The sequence below is a fragment of the Octodon degus genome, unplaced genomic scaffold (assembly GCF_000260255.1).
Source record: "Octodon degus isolate 3935 unplaced genomic scaffold, OctDeg1.0 scaffold00092, whole genome shotgun sequence".
Classification (NCBI taxonomy): Eukaryota; Metazoa; Chordata; class Mammalia; order Rodentia; family Octodontidae; genus Octodon; species Octodon degus.
Genome location: NW_004524668.1, coordinates 3075250 through 3091663, shown reverse-complemented (window position 1 = coordinate 3091663; position 16414 = coordinate 3075250). Strand labels below are relative to the sequence as shown.

General features: G+C 50.5%; 1 protein-coding gene across 3 annotated transcripts in view; it reads left to right on the top strand.

The window, feature by feature from the left end:
* Positions 1-16414, top strand: part of Ephb2 (EPH receptor B2) — a 113904-nt gene that overhangs the window by 81242 nt on the left and 16248 nt on the right. For 2 of the 3 annotated variants that reach the window (XM_004637619.2, XM_004637620.3), the window contains exons 5-6: positions 4350-4474; positions 15175-15337. In XM_004637619.2, coding sequence (XP_004637676.1) covers positions 4350-4474; positions 15175-15337 — 288 coding nt within the window. The remainder of the gene's footprint in view (positions 1-4349; positions 4475-15174; positions 15338-16414) is intronic. The other variant, XM_023722501.1, reaches the window with a different exon arrangement.

Genomic DNA, 16414 nt, shown 5'->3' with positions numbered 1-16414 from the left:
CTGAGCTCTCAAGGCTGGGTGGGCGGTGGTGACTCAGCAGGACAGAGCCACCAGGCTGTCCTCAGAGGCCCTCTGCAGGCCACAGTTTCCAGACTTCCCTGGTCAGCCCGCATCTACCACTGCCAATGGAGAGGAAAGGCAGGTTGGACCCCATAGGTACCTGGGTTCAAATCCCAGCTCTGATGCTTGCTAACTATGTGAACAAGTTACTTCTCTCCTCTGCCTCTGTTTTCTCATCTATAAAATGGGTGCTATAACAGCACTGGCCATGCAGGATTGGTACAAGTAGTAAAGGAGTTAACTGACTTGAGTCATTTGGTTGGTCTTGGCAACAGGAGCCTTTGCCTGGCTGGCATCATGGGTCAGTCAAGGGGCTTCACACGAGCTTCTCAGTGGAGGGGCAAGCAAGTAGCTATCCCTACCACAACCTTCTATGGCTGCCCAGTACCTGCTTGACTAGGCCATGCTCCTAGGCTGAGTCCCCTCCTGCCTCAGCAGCCTCATCTCCACCTGTCTCGGGGACTCCTGCTCCTGCTGTCCACACCTCAGATCTACAGGCCCAACCACATTACTACTGCTTCGTGACCTTGGACAAGTCACCTTACTTCTCTGGCCCTGATTCCTCTTCTCTTCAAAGTGTGGTCCAGAGTCCAGGCACATCTGCAGCCCCAACGAGCTTTTCAGAAATGCAGGTTCTTAGGCTGCACCCCAGACCTCCCGGCAGCATCTGGGTGCAAAGGCAAGGGCAGCTGGGTAAGTTTTGGTAGTGGCTTATCACAGTGCCTTGTACCCACCTTGCCAGCTCAGTGTGCGCCCACAGCTCCATTGCCATGACACGGGCAAACAGCTGTGCCCTTGTCCTTGCCCATCTCACTGGCTGGACCTCCAGGCTTGGGACCCAGCATGTCAAGGAGCCTTGGGGACCTCCTTGCCTAGCCTACCTGACACCCCTTCCCCTGCAAGGCAGGGCAGGGGGGTCAGCCCCAGGTCATCCACAGCTGAGAGCATCCACCCTGCTTCTCAGAGCACCCAGCCCATAGCCCCAACCCCATACACATTGGCTAAGAGAAGCAGAGACTAGAGGGGGTAGGAGACACCTTATGGACCAATATGGGTGGGGAGACCCCAGGTGGGACCCCTAGATCAGCCAGATTTGTGACACTCTAGAAGGGACTGATTGTGTCGTTTCCACCCTGAACCTCCCAGAGAAGGCGGTCTCAGGAAGCCTAGCAGAATTCCGAAATCTCAGTTCCTCGCCAAGGTGGCTCCAGAGGATGGGATGGGATGGCACTGAGGCTGAAGACTGGGTCACAAATCTCCTGCACAGTTGTCAGTGACACACCTGGTCGCAACAGTGCTGACCACATGCCAGGGATGCCAGGGAGCCAGGAGCCAGGCTGAGGGTCAAGCAGGTGCCCCTGGGTGCAGAAGAAACAGAGGCGTGTCGGGGAGGGTCAGCTGCAGACCAAGGGCTGCATAGGAGCAGGCAAAGAGTGCTCAGGTGCAGACCTCGGGGCTCTGCCAGCTGGGCCTGTAGTGCAGACCAGGGATGGGACAGCTCTCCTAAGGTTTCACAGCCCATTAGCAGCAGGATGGAAAGGACACTTGGGGGAACAGAAACACAGCCAGAAATTGCTAAGCCAGCTCTAAGCCTCAAGCCCACCAGCCAGTGTCCAAGTTTCCACAGGTCCCAGCCCAGGCTTGCACTAAACTCGCTGTGAAACAGATTGAGGGTAGGGAGGGAAAAGGTCAGCCTCAGAATTCTGGTGTTCCCGTGCTGGCCAAGACAGGACATCAGCTTGTCAGAGGGACCAGGAGAGAACTCGGGAGGGGCCTTTTCACTCTGATGGGTCACTAGCTCCTCCTGAGACCACAGGGTGAGGAGTCCGGCATGAAGCACACTCTAGGGAGGACCACATTGGAGCCTGGCCCTGCATAGTCCTCCTCTGGGACCAGCACTGCTCTGAAGAGCAGAGACTCAGGCTCAGATCCTGCCCCCCGCCAGCTGTATCACCTCCAGAAGCCCTCTGCCCATGGGGCTAGTGCTTCCCCCAAGCTGCAGCCAGCTGAGAAAGCACATGGCCCAGGGCCATGGTCAACACATAGTGGGTGCTTTTAAAAGTTTGTTCCATTTGAGAAGGATGCAGAAAACAGCAGGCCAGGTGTGGCATGAGAAGGAATCACAAAAAGACCACATGCCATAAACTCAGGGGTTCAGCAGGTCCCCAATCCCAATGAGTCTGTTTCCACAGCTGTAAAATAAGGGAAATGGGTTGTTATTTATAACAGTCCTTCTAGCACTAAACACAGCTTTCAGTTTCAAACACCCCTCATCTTACTCTCCTCCTCCAGAACACAGATTGCATGGGTTGGAGGCAGGTGGATGGGTGAGTGGATGAATGGATGGATGTATGGGTGGGTAGGAGGGTGAGTGGACAGATGGGTGTATGGATGATGGATGGATGGGTGGGTGGGTGGATGGGTGAATGATGGATGGATGGATGGATAGATGGGTGGATGGATGATACATAGATGGATGATGGATGGATGGATGATGGATAGATGGATGGGTAGAAAGGTGCATGGGAGGGTGAGTGGATAGATGGGTGGATGAATGATAAATGGATGGGTGGGTGGATGGATGGGCAAGTGGATGGATGGATGATGGATGGGTGGTTGGATCAATGAATGGATGGGTAAGTGGTTGGATCAATGGATGGATGGGTAAGTGGTGGGTGGGATGTGAGTAGGTGGGTGGGTGGATAGATGGGTGGGAGGATGATGATGGGTGGATGAATGACGGATGGATGGATGGATGGATGGATGGATGGATGGATGGATGGATGGATGGGTGGGTGGGTGGGTAGATGGATGGATGGATGGATGGATGGGTGGATGGGTGGATGGTGGATGGATGGGTGGATGGATGGGTGGGTGGAGGGAGGGATAGAAGGATTTTATTGAGGTGAGATTCTCATAAAGTGCAATAGTCATTTCATCATGTAAAATTCAGGGACATTTGATATATTCTGCAAGTGCTACCCCAATGTAGTTTCCTTTTTTTTTCTATGTAGTTTCAAAACCTACTTATGACTTCCTCCCCCAAAAGATCCCATGCCCACTGCTCCCCATTTTTCCCTCCCCTCACCCCCTGGCAACTGCTAATATGCCTTCTACCTTACAGGTTTAATTCTCCTAAATAGTCTGTGTAAATAAAACCACACTATATTCCATCTTTGGTGTGTATCTTTCACTTAGCTTATGTTTGAGGTTCATCGATACTGGAGCATAAATCCCCACTTCATTCCTTTTATTTCCTCAGTTCCAGGGATCAAACCTAGAATCTTCACTGAGCTACTTCCCCAAACTTTTTCTTTATGTTTAAATTTGAGACAATTTTCATTAAAATTAAATTACCCAGGCTTGACTCACACTTGCAATCTCCCTGCCTCAGCCTCGAAAGGTGAAAGGTTACAGATGTTGCCACCATGCCTGGCTGCTTTATTTTGTTCTATGACCTTTCACTATTCCACTGTGCACGAGCGCATGCACACACAAGCACAGGCACGCGCGCACACACGCACAAACACACACACACACACACACACGATTTGTTTATCTATTCACGTATTGAGCATTTGGGTTGTCTCTACGCTTCAGTGATTGTAAACAATGCCACCATAAGCAAGTATTTGTTTGAGTACCCTGGAGTTTGCAGTTCCTTGGAGTATTTTCTTAGGGGTTAAAGTGCTAAGATAAATACATATTTATTTGGGGGTCTGTTTTATTCACTGCTGTTTTCCCTGGCACAGTAGGCATTTAGTGCAAACTTTTTCAGGGAATACATGGGTCGCTCGCCTCCTCTGATCTCTGTGAGGGCTTCCGCTTTCTTTTCCCAGAGTCTCCACACCATGTCCAGCACCATGTTCGGTGTCTCTGGGTCCGGGAGGCTGGACTCTCCAAGAGAGAATGAAGGGAGCTCCAGCAGTGTAATCCGTTACTGTGCAGCACTTATGCAAGAGAGAATGAAGGGCATCTAATCCAGCCCACTAGAGGCCAGGCCCAGACAAGGGGTACAGTGCATCTCCCAACTTGAGCTTCCTGGGGATAGCCAAGGTTAGCAGTATCTGTACCCCCAAAGGTGCCCCAGGAGAACGCAGCAGCAGCCCTGTGGCCCTGCCTGAACCCTTCTGCCTATCTGCTCACCCAGCTGGTTTTATGGACTTGCCAGCCCCCCCCCCCCGCCACCCCGGTCTCTTTTCGGGTCAGAGGTGGGACCGGAACCTGCACCGCTATATGCCTGGCCTGACCCCTGACCCCTGACCTCTGACCTCTGGCCTCTCTTCCAGCGCCATCAGCCGTATCCATCATGCATCAGGTGAGCCGCACTGTGGACAGCATCACCCTGTCGTGGTCCCAGCCAGACCAGCCCAACGGCGTGATCCTGGACTATGAGCTGCAGTACTATGAGAAGGTAGCCACGCCACGCTGTCCCTCCAGGCCCCTTCCCACAGCCAGGCCTGCCACCTGCCAAACAAAGCACAGTAGCACGGCAGAAAGAACACGGCTCGGGCTGCCTGCCTCTCCCTCCAGCTTCACTCGTGCCCAGCCGGGCAGCCTGGCCGGCGCCTTGACATCTCTGAGCCTTGCTTTCCTGCCGTGGGTTCCAGCTACTGATGGTTGACCTGCAGCCCTCAAAGCCCTTTCTCCACCAGGGCCTCCTTCAACAGCCTTGTGGTTGTGAAAGGCGGGCTTTCCAAAAAGTTGTGTTAGCTGTTCGAGGCTGTGACACAATACCTGAGAAAACAACTTAAAAAAAGGAAAAGCTCATGCCTTCAGGTTCAGTCTACAGCTAGAGAAGGGAGGAGAGAGAAACGCTGGGGACAAAATAAGCCCTTTGAAGCCATGCCCCCAGTGACCCCCTCCTCCAGCCAGGCCCCTCCTGCTAATAATCATTCAGCTCTGAGCTCCTCCTGAATGAATCCCTGAATGCAGTCAGCACCCTCGTGGTCCCCGTTCACCTCGGAGCATAGCTGCTTTGAGGATACAGCCTTCTACACAGGCGACTCTGGGGCCCCTGGGGTCCACACCATGGCAGTGCTCCGAGAAGTGGTGACAGTCCATCCCCAGTTCCCTCTTCTAGGTCATACCCACTCCTGTGCAGAGAGGACCAGGGCTTTCCCCCAGCCATTCTGAGTCCCCCATGCCTGTGTCCCCTGCACCTGTGAGTCGCAGGGGCAGAAAGGATTTCTCTTGGAGCTTTTTCTTTTTTCTTTTTTCTTTTTTTTTTTTTTTAACTTTCTGCAAAGCTTTATTCCGGAGGGGCTCAGTCCTTCTTGGCAGCTGCCTTCCTCATGGCGGCCAGCACGTTGCTCAGCTCCTCACGCTTCCTCTTGGCGCGGATGTGCGTCCCCACTCTTTTCTTGATGAACTTGAGGGCGCGCTTGTCCTTGGAGACCTTGAGCAGCTCCATGGCGCGCCGCTCATAGGGGGCGAAGCCGCACACTTCCCGGATCATGTCCCGCGCGAACTTGGTGTGTTTGGTGAGACGTCCGCGGCGGCGGCTGTGCCTCGGTTTGCTCACATTCTTAGTCACCTTGTGGCCCTTGTTGAGGCCCACGGCCATGGGATAGCGGAGGGCCATGGCTACTCTTTTTCAATGGTTGCTGTGGCAGAAGCTTGGAGCTTTTTCTTAAAATGAAACAAAGAAATAGAATTTCACAGCAAAATAATAACAGAATAACAACAGTTACCCCATTATATCTTATCTTCAAAGTAGTAGAATACAAGACGCCATCAAAAAACTCTCCCTTACAAAAAGGACACAACAGGTATTAGCACAAAGCTTTGTTTTCAATGATCAAGAGAAACTAATAGTATAAATGAAACAAATTAGCACATATATTAAAATATTTTGAAACAACAGAATAGATAATTTGGGAATCATCTCAATCTCTCCCCACTTCCTATTATCACCATTTTACTCTTCATTTGCAAATATACTTTGGGTTTCTTGTCTAAGAGAAACCACACAATGTTTGAACTTATGTATGTAACTTATTTCACTCAACATTATGTTCTTAAATTGCACTCATTTACCTACAAATGCCTCAAGTTTATCTTTCTTCATGAGTGTAATACTCCACTGTGTATGAATGCATTTTCCTTACCCATTCATCTGTTGATGGATATGCATGCTGTTTCCAAGATCTAGCTATTATAAATTGTGCTGTGGGGGCTGACGAGCTAGCTCAGCAGACTAAAGCACCTGCTTAGGCAAGTGCAAGGACCGTGGTTTGATCCCCCACACCACATGCCGCACCAGCCCCACCCCCAGACCAGATTCAGGTGTGGTGCGGTGCGCCTGTAATCCCAGCACTGGGGAGACTGAAAGCAGGAGGATCACCAGGAGTCTGAGCTGCATAGTGAGACCCTGTAACAACCAAAGTCATTATTAATTAATTAATTAATAAAATAATAAATAAGTTGTGCCGCTATAAACATAGGTATGCACAGAGCCCCGTACGATGATGATTTTAACTCTTCTGGGAGGATACCCAGAAGGGGCATAGCTGGGACAAATGGAATTTCTACTTTTAGTTTTTTGAAGCATCTCCATATTGATTTCAATAGTGGTTGCACTAGTTTACATTTTCACTAACAATGTAATAGAGTTACTTTCCCCCACATCCTCACCATCATTTTTTATTATTAGATTTTTAATTAATTAATTACTATAGGGTCCTGCTACACAGCTCGGACTCATAGTGATCCTCCTGGCTCTCCAGCACTGGGATTACAGGCGTGTGTCACCACACCCAGTTTGGGGTTTGGCATGGTGCACCCAGGGTTACAGGGCCAGCCTGGCATGTGGTACCAGGGAGTGAACCTGGGTCCTTGTACTTGTGAGGCAGGCGCTTAGGCCACCAAGCTATCTCCCTAACCCCTGTTAGATTTTTTTTTTTTTATGATAGCCATTCTTCCTAGAGTAAAATGGTATCTCGTAGTAGTTTTAATTTGCTTTTCTCTAATTGTCAATTTTTTGTGTGTATTTATTTGTTGCTTGTACTTTTTATGAGAAGTATCTGTTCATTTCAGTTGCCCATATTTTGACTGGGTCTTTTATTTTGGGGAGTATAATTTTCTTTTTTTTTTTTTTTTTTTTGAGTCCTTTACTTATTCTAGATGTCAGCACTCTATCTGAGAAATAGCTAGCAAAATTTTTTTCCCATGCTGTAGGGTGGCTCTTCACTCTGTTGTTTTTTTGTTTTGGGGTTGGTTTGTTTGTCTGTTTATCTGTTGCTGTGCAATATCTCTTAATTTGATATGATCTTATTTATTGATGCTAATATTATTTCTTTTACCCTTGGGGTTGTTCAGAAAGTCCTTGCCTATGCCTGCCTCTTCAAACCTATTTTATCTTCCAGCAGATATAAAATGCAAAAATATTTGCATTTTAACATTTAGATCTTTGATCCATTTTGACTTTAGCTTAGTAAATGACAAGATTTATGGGTGTAGACTCAATGTTCTGCCTATGGATATCCTGTTTTCTGAGCAACATTTATTAAAAAGATTATCTTTCCTCCAGTGTATGTATGTTTTTGACCCCATTGTCAAAACCAAACAGCTATCTTGCCTGGGTTGTTTCTGTTCCTTCTGTTCTGCTCCACTGACCCACAGGCCAGTACCATCCTGTTTCATTGTTTATTTTTCTATTCATTTTTTTCCTTTGGTACTGGGAATCGAACTCAGGACCTCATGCTTGCCAGGCAGGCGCTGTGTCACTGAGCTATACTCTCAGCCCCTGAGTACCCTGCTGTTTTAATCACTGTGCCTTTGTAGTCTGACTTCAAGCCTGGAATTGTGATGCCACTTACTTCTCTTTTTGTTACCCAGAACTGCTTTTGCTATTCTGACCGCTTCTTGTTCCCCATGAATTTTAGGGATGGTTTTCTTTCCATCTGTGAGATATGCCATTGTATTCTGATTGGGACTGCTTTAAACCTGTGTATCCGTTGAGGAAGTGTTTCCATTTTTATTATACTGCTTCTACCTGTTCAAGAACAGGGAATATCTTTCCATTTTCTGATAGTCTCCTGATTTCCTTTTTCAGAGTAATATAATTTTCACAGTGGAGGTCTTTCACTTCCTCGGTTAGATTAATTCCTAAGCATTTAATTTTCTGATGCTAGCATGGATGTTGTTGTTTTTCTAATGTCTTTTTTCAGTGAGTTCATTACTGGTGCATAGGCGTGCTATTGATTTATGTGTATTGATTTTGTATCCTGCTACATTGCTGAATTTGGTTATTAATTCTAAGAGTCTTTTGGTGGAGTTTTTTGTTTTCGTTTTCGGCTCTTATAAGGAAAGGATCCTGTCATCTACAGAGAATGACACTTCATCCCTTCACGTCATCCTTTCCTGTGCATGGCCCTTTTATTCCTTTCTCCTGCCCGACTGCTCTGGTTAATGTTGAACAGGCGTGGTGTGGTAATTCCTGCAGTTTCTGGATCACACCCTTAGTCCTCCTTGTGGATCCGAGGTTGGAAGCCACCGGCAGAGTACACTGGACTAAGAGCGAGAATCTCTGAACCATGGGTTCAAGTCTCGGTTCCCTCCTTAGCCAACTCTGTGAGCTTAGGCAGCTGTCATTCTCCCTCTGCGCTTCAGTGCCACGTGGCTCCCATGGGGACGGTGCCACCTCTCTCGTGGGGTTCTGTGCATGGGAACAAGAGAGGGCAGGCTCATGACCTGGCACAGCCCCTGGCCCTTGGCAGAGACCAGGCAGGAGGTAAGAGCCCCACTATGGAAGGCCGAGAAAATGCAGGACTCGGAGTTTAGATGACTGAGGAAGGAGGCCTTGCTGCCTCCACTTCCGGCCCAACGATTACCTCCTCCAGGCTGCCACCTTGCTCACATCTGTCCTCTGCTGTGTCCCAGCACCTGACTTACACCAGGTACTTAGAAAGAGCTTGGTGATGTCTCAGGGAAGCGGCTGCCAAAGGCTGAGGCAAGGAGTGGTGTGGGGAGGATATCCCGGCCTCACCAGGCACCCAAGCTCAAGGAGCAGGAGCCCAGGGCAGCTGGGCCAACTGCTCCAGGCCCTGCATTATCCAGAGTTTCTGCTCCCTCCAGCAGGAAGGCTCAGCGACTCAGAATTTAAAAAAAAAAAAAAAAAAAAAAACTAATTAAGAAGCTTTGCGATTAAATGAAACTGAAAGTGTTTCTCCCCAAAGACAGGAGCGGAAATGAGGAATCCCAGAGCGGGCCCTGCCTGCGACCCATTTCCTACTGCAGCGGGGCGGCCTGGGGCGGCTGGTGGAGGTGTGAACTGCAAGTGGCTCTGTCCTACTTTCTCCTACTGCCCATGCAGCCCCAGGCTCCAGCTCAGGTCCCAGGGCCAGGGGCTTGTACTGCAGCCGAGGTGGCCACCTACTCACACCCCTCCAGCCCACGGCGTGAGCTGATCACGTCACTTCTGTCACCTCACTGACCCCCAACCCTGTGCTCCTAGCCTGTTGGGTGGGGAAAGGAAACTGAGGCACAGAGAAGGGTGTAACTCACCCAAGAGCACACAGGGGCTGAGAAGGCCAGCAAGGACTTGGACCAGCGCTCATTCTCTGCCTGGTGCTCCTCCCTCCAGGTCTCCCAGGTGTGATTCTGAGCCAGTGAAGAAAAGAGAGATGGGAACCGCTACCCTTCCCAGAGAATGTCTGGTGCAAACAGCATGAAAGGGGCAGGGTAGGGCCACAGTAGTCCAAGGCCTGCTGTGATGACACAGGGCCCCACTCCTGCCAGCGTCTCCCACCAGGGCCTGGGCACAAAGAAGGGCACTGGGGATCTGGCCACAGGACCCCCAGCTTCTGCTGTACCAACTGTGGGCCAGCCCTGACCTGGGTACCAGGAAAATTGAGGGTAACCAAATGACCCAGCGCTTCAAGGACTTTACCATCCAGGAAAAAGACAGCTTCAGCCAGTAAGGGCCATGAGATAGGTCTGATCCTAGCTATAGAACGCAATCAGGAAGGCCCAGAAGGGGCACACAGTTATGGCCTGGCTTTCGTGACACGAGTCATGCCTTGAAAGATTATTTCTGTGAGCCACTGAGCTCCCAGACAGATGCAGGATGAGAGCAATCAGGCCAGGCAGCAAGCACAGCGTGCTCAAAGGCCCTGGGGCAGCGATGTGCAGCTGCATTGGGGGAAGACAAGGCCCATGTGGCAGGAGTAATATGAGCGAGGAGGAGAGCAGCAGGGAGCAGGCTGGAGAGAGAGGCAAGGCCCGTTTGTGTCCAGGCCTTGGGAGTCTGGTTTCAGCTTAAAGTATGATGGGAATGTTCTGGAATGATATGGTCTGACTTAAATTGCGGTAGCAATTCCTATAGCTTACAGTGTGGAGAACAGACTGCAGGAGGACCCACACAAGGCTTTCGCGGAAACCCAGTGAGAAAGGATGGTGACATGGACTGCAGGGGTGGCAGCAGAGGGGGTGAGAAGTGACAGACACTGGCACTGTTGTGAAGCTCGGGGGCCCAGGGACACTTGCAGGATTAGCAGATGTAAGGGTGGTATTTGCCAGGGTAGGGCTGTAGGCTCAGAGACAGGGGCTTGAGACAGCCAGAAGTGTGTGCAGAAGGACTGAGGAAGCAGAGGGTGGGGCCCAAGAGGACACCTGGTGAGAGGCAAATGTGTGACCGACAGAGGGGTCGGAGCAAACCAGTAGCAGTTTCTGTCCCTGTTGTCTCTTCTACTGCTTTTCCCTTTTGGGGTGCTGTGGCCCTCAGGCAACAGCCAGGCTGTAAATGGCAAGATTTATTTCTGACAAGTCCACAGCCAGCTCTTACTGGACGCTTGAGGTCCTCCTGGTGCCTGTAGCTGGGTCCTCCCGTGACATCCAGATCTTCCTAGTGAGGGTCCCACCCCATCTCTCCTGCCTCCTCCCAAGGGCTTCTCTGGCACAGGTGCTGGTTCCTCTGGGATCCCACAGCCTCTAGGCCCAGGGCAGATCCAGGCAGGCAGCTTCCATCCACTCCAGCTTCCCAGGGGAGGTTGCCTCCTTCGGCAGCTGCCCTGAAGCACACCGGTCCATGCCTCCCTTGGCTCTGCAAGGGCTCAGGAAGTGTCTGCAGTGGACAGGCCCTGGGAGGCCACATGGACATCAGCATTTATTCAACAGAAACCTCTCCTGGGCAGCCACAGGGGGGAAGAATGCTTCAAGCAAGTGAGGCAAAAGCAAGATAGGGAGTGAACTGTGAAAGTCCAGGGTGTGCTCAAGTTGTTGCCCAGGGACCTGGAGCAAGATCTACCCAGAGAGGCCTGTTCACTCATTTGCTCATGTTGTGTTCATTCATTCTTTAGTGAACATTGATGAGGGCTTAGTCCATAACAGTGTTGATGGTAGGTAGCAATGGCTGGAAAGCTGGCATTCGTAAGGCCGTCTGGGCCAGGGATATGGCTCAGAGGCACAGCATCTTCCTGGCAAGGGCAAGGTCCTGAGTTCAGTTCCCGATACCACAAAGAATAATAATAATAATAATAATAATAATAATAATAATACTCCTCTCAGCACACTGAGAGGATACTTATACTAGGAGCTTTATCCATGTCAGGGTCACCCACACAGGGACACACCTACCCCTGTCATCCCACTCTAGACGAGGCTGGGGCTGAGGCTATGAATGCCGGCTGCCTCACTGGTCCTACGTCTCCAGGAAGGACTCAGAGAAAGCACTAGTGGATTTCAGATCGAGTTTCTTCCATTGCCTCTGGTGTTTAATCACTGTTCAAATAGACACACTCCAGAGAGGAGAGGCATAAGGGAACCAATGTCGCTAAGCATTCCCAGGGTGCCAGGCACACCTGATCCAATTTTATATTCACCGCAGCCCTGAGGGGTTGCCATTTATTGCTCCATTTCCTGGAATGGAAACCAGAGGCCCAGGGAAGTGAAGGGTCCTTCCCACAGCCACAATGCAGTGAAGAGGAAGAACCGGTACTGGAAAATAACTTCTATTCCCTGACTCTGTCCTGTGTCAGGCTTTCAAGAGAGTTGTTGTTGCTCGGCTCTCCTGAGACACCCATGGCACCAGCAGTTACCTCCTGTCTCCCTATCACACACACCCATAATGAGGAGCTTAAAACCGCCAACATTCCTGTGGGCACCCACCCAATTTGCACAACTGGACTCTTTTCTCACCCAGGGATCCCTGATGGACAGCGGTTCCTAGTGGTCAGGTCTGGTACTGCATCCAGGAGCTTCGAGGGTTTTTTGTTGTTGTTGTTGTTGTGGTTTTTTTTTTTTTTTTTTTTTTTTGCTTTTAATAGTTTGCAGTTTATTATTCATTGTGTCAATATTTAGTGAGCATCTACTGTGTGCTGGTCCTAGGGATCTGGAGAGAAGTAATGTGGCCCCAGGCCTGTGAGACCCACATCTTCAGAGCAGATGAATACATGTATCAGAACAATAGATTTTTTTTTAACTTTTTTTTTTTAAGTACAGGGTCTCACTATGCAGCTCAGACTATAGTGACCCTATTGTCTCAGCATCCCCAGCTCTACGATTACAGGCGTGCACCACCGCCCCCAGTTTCAGAACCAGCACAGCATGTGGTAGCAGGGATCAAACTCTGGGCCTTGCACTTGCCAGGCAGGCACTTAGACCACTGAGCTATCTCCCCAGACCCAGAACAATAAATTATTGAAGAAGAAGCAGTGTGGATCTATTACTGCAGCTGTGGCATCTGTGAAGTCCTCCCAGCAGGAGGTGGCACTTTTGCTGAGTCTCCAACGATTCACAGGCCAGACAGAAGAGGAGAGGGTGTTTCAGACTGGGGCGACCTACTTGCAAAAGCTCAGTGTGACCAGGGAAGATAGGGACCCAGAGCCGGGGTGTAGCTCAGTGGGAGAGCCCTTCTCTAACATGCATGAGCCCCTTGGTTTGATCCTCAGTACTGCAAAACTGAGAATAAAATACAGAAGACAAGACTAATTTGAAATTTAAAAACTAATTATACTATACCCCCAAATACTGCACGGACCATACTTACCCTAAAAACATGTAGCCCTCGTCTGAAACACGAGTTTAACTATGCAACCTGTGTTGGAGTGTGTCACTTCTGGCAGCCCTCCCAGGGAGGAAGGAAGCAGCTAGAGACATCTAGGGCCTAGAGCACATCGGGGACATGTCAGGAGAGTGGTCGTGAAGGGCCCAGTGAAAGGGTCAGCCTCGTCCTGTGGGCACCCGTGCTTGATACAGGAGAATAAAACACACAGCCCCACAGCCAAGAGCAAAAGATGGGCCTGGGGCCAGACTGAGAGGAGGCGACAGAAATCCCCTCTCTGTAGCGTCCACAGCAAATGACCTGGGGTCTAGAGGAGGGAAAGGCTAAGGAAGTTGAGAGCAGGAAGGCTTCCTGGAGGAGGGTGCATATGATCTGACTCAGGAAACGACTTCCTCCTGGTCCCCTCTCCCCCAGGGGGCACGCCTGCTCCCCCTTGGCATGGGGGTCAGAAGCAGACACCTCCAGGTCAGCGCTTCCCTGCCTCCCATCCTAAGCTCCTTGTCCCCTCCTCATCCCTGCACCTGCTGTCCCTTTCCAGGAATGTCCTGGGTAGCTCCTATATGTTATTGAGGTGAATCTAGCACACCTACTCTCTGCAGAACTCTCCCTGTTTTCCATGGTGGCCCCCACCCAGGGCAGCTCCCACGCCCCCAGTTCACAGCACTCACCCTACCAGCTTGAATGCTTCACACCCATTGATTCACTTTGTCCTCCAAACCATGCTTTGAGGCGGCTGTTGTTACGGTTATTTGCAGTTTGCAGATGAAAAAATTAAGATGTAACGAAGTCAGGAAACTTGCCGCAGGTCACAGAGTTAATAAGTTCTAAAGTTGGAGTTTGAACCCAGGAAACCTGGCTCCTCTTTGTGGCCTTAAGTTCCACACGACAATGCCATCATATTGCTGGTGCTAATTTTCACTGTTTCAGGAGCTCCGTGCACTCGGTGATATGTACATGTGTAAAACAACGCATGCATTTTCCTAGATAAGGGCTTATAGATTTTCCTTAGTGTCTCAAACAAGTTCCTAGTACTCCAAGAATTGGAATCCCTATATTGTTCCCCTTCCTGGACTGAGTCCTAGAGCCAGGGCTTGCTTAGCCCTTGGTCCTTTCTAGGACCCTAGAGCTTAGCTCAGGCTCAACGTCAAAAGGGTACAGACAGAAGGTTTGCTGAGTGGCTGGCAGATGCCTGGGCATACATCTCCTGCATCCAGCCCAACCACAGCCCACTGCAGAGATGAACTCTGTCCTGCCCCAGACTCCATGGGTTACACGTGGCGGTGCACAGGTGGCCAGGGTTGGTGTCCTCTACCTCTTAAAGGAGGGAAGGTTAGGATCTGCCCACCCTCAGGCATGGACATTAGCGGTGGCTCCAGGCAGTCCCACAGAAGCCGGCCACTGGTCTGTGTGAGCTCAAGCTCACCCTACCCAAGTAGCTGAGCCTAGAAAGGGACCCTTCCACTCGACCCATCGGCATGGGGCAGGGAAGCGGGTGCAGAAGTGATGGTGCGGGCCTTTCCTGCTGTCTCCAAGGACTTACGGCCTAGCCCTTGGGTCTGTACACGTGTGTATTAGTCAGCTGTTGCTGAACTTGTGCCATAAAACAAATATTTTCCCCAACCCAATGACGTACAAGGGGCTGTTTCTTTCTTATAAATTTGTGCCTGGGAGTTAGCCAGGGTGTCCTGTTTCAGCCTAGGAGTGGGGTCAAGTTCTTGACGCGTTTCTCATCTTAAACCAGATGTTACTTGGGGCAAGCCTGTCTCCTGACAGCTGGTGGAAGCACAGGAATCCTAACCAGACAAGCAAGCCCACGGAAAACTTGCGTCGTGTCCACCAGCATGGTGTCCAACAGAATCTTGCAGTGGCCAAAGCCAGCCATGTGGCCAAATCAAGCATGCACAGGGACGAGGAAAACTGTTCTTGTGTTGGAAGCACTGGAGGTCACCTAGCAATAGGGCCCGGCTGTGTATCAGTGACGAGGGAGGGTGAAGAACGGGGAGTGGCCAGATGTGCCCCCCAGCCAGACCTGCCCGGAGGTACCAGCAATGGGCAGGGGTCAAACCCACTCTTGGCCACACAGCACTAACCACCTTCTCTGTTCCCGGCAGGAGCTCAGTGAGTACAACGCCACAGCCATAAAAAGCCCCACCAACACGGTCACTGTGCAGGGCCTCAAAGCCGGCGCCATCTATGTCTTCCAGGTGCGGGCACGCACCGTGGCAGGCTATGGGCGCTACAGCGGCAAGATGTACTTCCAGACCATGACGGAAGGTGAGCCAAGTCCGGGATGCCAGAGGAGGGCATCCCCCTCCACACACACAAACCAGTTCAGGGGTCCATTCTTAGGGAGCCATTGTGCAGGTCAGAGGGGCACCCCTATTCTGAATGTCAAGAACTCAACCCTAACTTGCAGAGCCGCCCTGAGCAATTCACTTCCACCCCTGTCTGCATATTTCTCATCTATAAAATGAAAGCGCTAGATTCCATCTGACAGTGTAGATGCGTTATATCTACACTCAACTCTAATGACTTGGGAATGGAACTCAGAATTCTGAGGCCACATCAAAGTTCAGTAGGAAGAAGTACTTGGATAGATTAGTAATGTCTGCCCAGGGCATGGAATTAGATGTCCCAGTCTGTGCACTCTTCATGTTTTCCAATCTGAAACTACATGGATTTCTGAGCACAATACCTGCTTTAATAATCTTTAAGAAGTGTCAGACATTAAAGAGTATGAACTCTGAAATCAAACAGATGGAGATTCCTGGGATGATTCAGCTCTGTGTGGTTCATGCTACCTCAGTGACTCTCAGTTTTCTCATCCATAAAAGGGGGTGATAGTAACTACATCATCATTGAAATAATGTAACTATGAGAAACCTAGCCCTGGGCTGATTTTAGGTTCCATACATAGCTAGCATTCGCCAAATAGCAGTTATGGTTATTGGGGTCATGGGTCCGGATGTCACCAGCCAGTGGAGCTGCTGAGCCCCTGCTTCTATGACCAGACCTCCAGCATCCCTTCTCAGCATCTGCTCAGCCATAGGGCTTGGGCCTTGGCCTTGGCCTCTGTCTGACTGAGCATCACAGAGGCTCCTGGACCCCAGCACCCACCTTTCCATACACCCCTGCTTCATGCCCACCTGTTTCCACCTTTCTGAGCCTTTCCTCATACTGGATGAGTTCACTGAGAGTGGGGGCACTGTCCCAACTTCAACACACACATGCTTGGCCCCTGAGAAAATGCCAGCCTGTGGGCAGGGCCCCAAGGACCCAGAGCTGACCTCATCTCTGATCTTGGTGAGATCCTCCCCTGGTCAGGGAGAAAGAGGAGAGGTAATAACAATA